Source organism: Perca fluviatilis, chromosome 12 (genome assembly GCF_010015445.1).
Source record: "Perca fluviatilis chromosome 12, GENO_Pfluv_1.0, whole genome shotgun sequence".
NCBI lineage: Eukaryota > Metazoa > Chordata > Actinopteri > Perciformes > Percidae > Perca > Perca fluviatilis.
This window is the reverse complement of record NC_053123.1, coordinates 32061275-32066685: the sequence shown is the minus strand read 5'-3', so window position 1 is coordinate 32066685 and position 5411 is coordinate 32061275. Positions and strand designations below refer to the sequence as shown.

At 41.7% G+C, this 5411-nt stretch overlaps 1 protein-coding gene across 1 annotated transcript; it reads right to left on the bottom strand.

Moving 5' to 3' along the window:
- Positions 1 to 2607: 2607 nt before the first annotated feature.
- On the bottom strand, positions 2608 to 3940 carry LOC120570287 (trace amine-associated receptor 13c-like). Its single transcript, XM_039818553.1, has 2 exons — positions 3777 to 3940; positions 2608 to 3424 (listed from the first exon to the last, which is right to left on the bottom strand). Exons 1-2 carry the CDS (start codon positions 3938 to 3940, stop codon positions 2608 to 2610), a joined length of 981 nt encoding a protein of 326 aa, XP_039674487.1.
- Between the last annotated feature and the right edge of the window lie 1471 nt (positions 3941 to 5411).

Below are 5411 nucleotides of genomic sequence, written 5' to 3'. Positions count from 1 at the left end.
CCCAGCCCCCTATCCAGCGCCTTCACCGCTTCTTCCCCCAGTCAGGCGGGCAGGTCTGGGGCCAGCGCCTTAGTTTGGCTGCAGGACCAGATGTCTGTTTGCCTGTCCTGGACTACCTCTACTCCATGACCCCCATCCCGATGCACCCATCATCCCATCCCCACTGCGTGTCATGTTATATTGTTATGTTGTGTTATGTGCAGCAGTGCAAATGTACTGTTATGTGGTGTGCAGCAGTGCAAATGTATTGCTTGTGTGCTTATGTGCTGAGGTGTTTTTTTCCTGTTCCCACACTGTACCCCTATTCAGGGGCATAGTCTGGGAGTTGCCTTTTTCTCCTCGTCTCTCCTCATGTCATGCTGTATTTTCTTCCCAATTATATGTGTATGTACCTTGTAAAGCGCTTTGTGGTTTATATCTGTGAAATGCGCTCTATAAATAAATTTTACTTACTTACTTACTTAACAACTAGTTCAATCAACCCAGGGTTTCCCAATCTAGTGGCGCGTGTTTACATAAAAGAGTTTGCACAACATGACCAATAATAGCCACATATTTTACATAAGAAGAGCCAACTATAATTATACATAAATATGAAGAACACAGACATGGTTTTACAGACAAAACGCAATACAGTCTCTGCTTCCTAAAACAGGAGGACAGCTGCCAAAAAGAAAAAATAGGCAACGCTGTAGATGCGTAGGCTAGCCTACATCACAACGCTTATCAATATCATTTCCCCATCAGTCAGGCACAACATCTGACCATAATTACACTTGTGCTTTCCATAAACTGCCGTTGCTTTAGCCTATTATTTCAGTTGCAACCCTGGCAGTGGAAGCGATCGTGAGAGCAAATAAATATAAAAACATTATTCAAACTACTGTGCGCATTGGCATAATTGGCCGTTAACAAGTTATCCACCTTCCTGATACAGAAAACCAAATCTTGCTTCGTAGTACAGGCCTCTGGACTCATATTGCATGTCTACCTTAGTAAAAGTGCCAAACAGCAGCTAAATTACCTTGTTCTAGTTCTGCCTCAGTATAAATGTTTGGAAATTTGTGTTACTTGTGCTTATTTATTTTTAATGTATTATTATTTTATTGATTTTATTTTTTAAGTATTTGAATTTACCTGGATTATTTTAATTTAAGCTATTTTGTAATTAATTAAATAATTTAAATATATTTTATTGATTGGATGAACTAGGCTATAATTTGCCTAAAGATGATTATTTTGAATTTTTGTCTGTATGATTGAATGGTTGTGTGAAAAAAATAAACCAGAAGTTACTCAACAGTTACTCAGTACTTGAGTAGTTTTTTCACCAAGTACTTTTTTACTCTTACTCAAGTAATTATTTGGATGACTACGTTTTACTTTTACTTGAGTCATATTATTCTGAAGTAACAGTACTTTTACTTGAGTACAATTTTTGGCTACTCTACCCACCTTTGGAAATGCCTATCACTTAGTGAGAATTAGAGATGATTGAAAACGGCCAGTAAGAGTATCTGGTTCTGTCTGTTTAACTGATTAATGCCCTGCAGGCTGTAACCCCTGGTGACCCGTGTTCTTAGAGAGACGGTAAACACATTCTCTCAACCCCCCCCCCCCTCTGTAGCTTTTACTGTGTTTTTTACTGTAGTTTTATTTATTTTTGTTCTCATCATTATTATGATCATTAATGATCATTATTGTCTCTTGTGGTTTTTCTTGACCAGTCAAGGACATGGAGTTACATTATGAATATGTATTGTTTATTATATTTCTTTCAAATTGACAAAACAAAAATCACAATGCTATGTACAATTGCATGACTGACATTAAATGTGATCATTTTTGTAATAAAAATTTTAAATGGCAAGCCATCACATTCACATAATGTGTCTTAAATATGTTAAATGTAACTGATATTATCTGATGAACTGTAAATAATCCTGACTTTTAAAAGTACCTGTTGTTTAACTTGTTGCCAAAAGAACTTTATAGTGCTTTAAATATTTGTGTCATAGAGACAACATATGTGATACAGAGATCAAACATGAATGATATTAAAGTGAAAAAACAACTTTTCTCCCTGAGCTGAAAGAGAACATGATCTTTTGTGCTGACAGTTGTATCTGATAAACAACAGCTGATGGTTTTCTCTACTTGAAGGGAAAGTGTGGCTGTTCAGGGGCATCTTCTTTCTCTGTGAAACAGGAGCCCAGCAGGCCTGGACTTTCTGTTAGCAACAACATGGACACAAATCACAGAGATGATGCTGTGACCAAACATAGAGACATGAGTTCAAAGCTGTAGTTGTGAAATGTTTCCATCAAAAGGAGAAATGGTTCCCTGGGAAGAAAACACCCTTCATAAGTGTCAGTGAATTTAAAACTTGCATTAAACCGGTGATTACCTAGAGACAGTATATGGTGCTTAGGACTCTTTGCAGAGAGGAAAAGTGTACAACAAGCAATAGCTGAAACACAGGTCTTTTAATTGATGGGTAATCATATCTTCACTTTCTGTATTTGATAATTCACTCACTGAACAGCAGGAACATATTCATTCATTTCTCCTTAGACCGAGTCTGATCTCAGTCCCTCCACCGCCTCTCTACAGCATGTTGGTCTCAGAGGAGCCAGGCTGCAGTATCTGAAGAGTTACAATGAGTTTAACTGCTTTTCTAAACCAGGGGTACAAGAAGGCATAGATCACAGGGTTTAGACAAGAGTTAGACAAATACAGAATGGCTGAAAAGGGTTGAATAAAAGCTACAATCCAGTTGTAATCTACCCATGTTACGATGTATAACGGGCATACACATATTAGAAAAACAACTACAAGAACACCAAGCTTCCTGGCTGCTTTCAGCTCTGATTTCTTTGCCTTTGGAGTCACTGAATGCTGGAGTGTGACAGCTGTAATGTGAGAGCGCATGGCACGAGCCTGAGACACAGCCACGGCAAATATTCTCAGATACAGAGCTACGATGACAGTAACTGGAACAATAAAGTTAATAAAAAAATCAAAAAGCAGTGAGCTTTTATCAGGGGATATGAAGCATGCTCCATAGCAGTATCTATAACTACCTGGTTGAGTCGGAAGATCCTTTACATAGAGAAGGCTGTAGGTAAAAGACCAGAGCCAACACAGACAAACACAGAATTTAACTCTTCTTGTAGTGACTTTAGTGGTGTAATGCAGAGGGTCACATATAGCAACATAACGGTCAGCTGATATGAGAACTATGTCACCTATTGAGGATGAGGGAATGATGATGCAAATAAGAGTATACATAGCACACACAAAGTCACCAAGAAACCAGCAGGATGTTCTGCTGAGAACTTCTACAGGCATCAGCACGAGGCCCACTAGAAGGTCTGAGACAGCCAGAGAGAGGAGGAGGATGTTGGTGGATGTGTGCAGCTGTCTGGAGGGAAAGAGAAAAGCACCATTTAACCAACAAGAGTAACAAAACCAGTATTCAAAATGAAAATACAAATCCACATGAGTTTGAACATTTTCGGTTCCACCACATCAGTAGTTACCATATGTTTAAGTGTAGACAGTTAAAATGACTTGGTTGAGGTCACGGTGGACAGAAACAATGCTTAATATTGGTAAGAGAGTGGACATGAACAACACTCTCTGGTATCAAAGTCAGACATTTGGAGCAACATTATTTAGTACTAGCTCAAAGACAATTCTTCTAAATGTACAGCGGCTGTTCATATTTTTAAGTTACAAATCCTGTAGAGAGAAGCTGAGAAGTTAATATCTGCCTGAAGTGGGAGATAGAGATGATGATGAGCAGGTTGAGAGTCACAGTGATTGGAGAGATGGAATACAGCATAATGGTAACTGTTTGGGGCCAAGGCGAGGGCTTTATGCAGGAGGTGTTTGGGAACTGTGGAAAGCAGAGATCGTCTCTGTCCTCAACCTCCATCTGCAGAGATCTGCAGATAGCTGCAGCTCTGGCAGCTTTCTGAACAAACCTGAGTCATGTAACTGAATTATCTCTCTCACATTCTCTTCATCCCCTCCTCTCTCTCAGTCCCTGTTGGACTCTGATGTCCCTCCTCCCTCGCTCAGCACATCCCACCATCATCATTGCTCTCTCTTTAACCCTGCCTTTCTCACTGTCTCTCTATCCAATCTCTCTTTTGTCATTTTCTACACTTATTTCCTTTCCTTTGTCCTATTATTGTCCTACGGATTACTTTTCAAGTTTCTAAAAGAGTAGTCTTGCATTGCCAGCTGTGTCTTTGGAGAACAGTCTGGCTACCCCACAGATGCATTCTGCGATAGGAAAAAAAACAGTCATTTTCATTTCTTTAACCTTAACTTGTTGACACATTTGCACCTGACAAATGAAAACGCCACATACAATAATAAATTAACTTAACTCACAAAATACAGTAATGTGAGCTATATAAATTAGAGAGAGAGGTGACGTTCCACGTCCCCAGAGCCAGCGTCTGCTGCCCGGGTCTGGTCCGTTGAGGCCCCTGACCTTCACTGCCACCCATGTGGCCCATGTAATCTATCGCACCGTTGTGACGAAAAGAGAGCTGAGCCAGAAGGCAAAGCTCTCGATCTACTAGTTCTAGTTTTTGTTCCTACCCTCACCTATGGTCATGAAGGCTGGGTCATGACCGAAAGAACGAGATCCAGGGTACAAGCGGCCGAAATGGGTTTCCTCAGGAGGGTGGCTGGCGTCTCCCTTAGAGATAGGGTGAGAAGCTCAGTCATCCGTGAGGAGCTCGGAGTAGAGCCGCTGTTCCTTTGCGTCGAAAGGAGCCAGTTGAGGTGGTTCGGGCATCTGGTAAGGATGCCCCCTGGGCGCCTCCCTAGGGAGGTGTTCCAGGCACGTCCAGCTGGGAGGAGGCCTCGGGGAAGACCCAGGACTAGGTGGAGGGATTATATCTCCAACCTGGCCTGGGAACGCCTCAGGATCCCCCAGTTGGAGCTGGTTAATGTTGCTCGGGAAAGGGAAGTTTGGGATCCCCTGCTGGAGCTGCTCCCCCCGCGACCCGACACCGGATAAGCGGACGAAGATGGATGGATGGATGGATGGATATAAATTACATGTATATATGGTTAAACATCATGTGCTCTACTAGAGTATCGCCGTGTGTATTTTTTCCATAACAATCCCACCGATAGACCCAGAAAACTCTGCTGGATATCTCGAATCAGCCAGTTCGAGATCAGCAGTTTCCTCTCTAGTGTTTAGCTTAGTGCAGGGCCAGTGAGGACACGGATCACTTAAAGGGGAAACGATCCCTGGTCTCCTGGGTGAGAGTCCGGTTTTTGTTTGACCTGTCCACCACCCAAACCTGTTTTCTTACACAGAAATTGGCGATCTTATACTTTGTGCCTTTATGTAATGATTGCTCAGTTGCTATGGCCCCGTC

Bases quoted from the DNA above. Each gene is read 5' to 3' on its own strand.
- LOC120570287 (XM_039818553.1), bottom strand. From the start codon at position 3,940: ATGGAGGTTGAGGACAGAGACGATCTCTGCTTTCCACAGTTCCCAAAC. The intron at 3,425-3,776 runs GCAGATATTAAC...CTTTCCCTCCAG, and splicing joins ATCTCTATCTCCCACTTCAG to ACAGCTGCACACATCCACCA.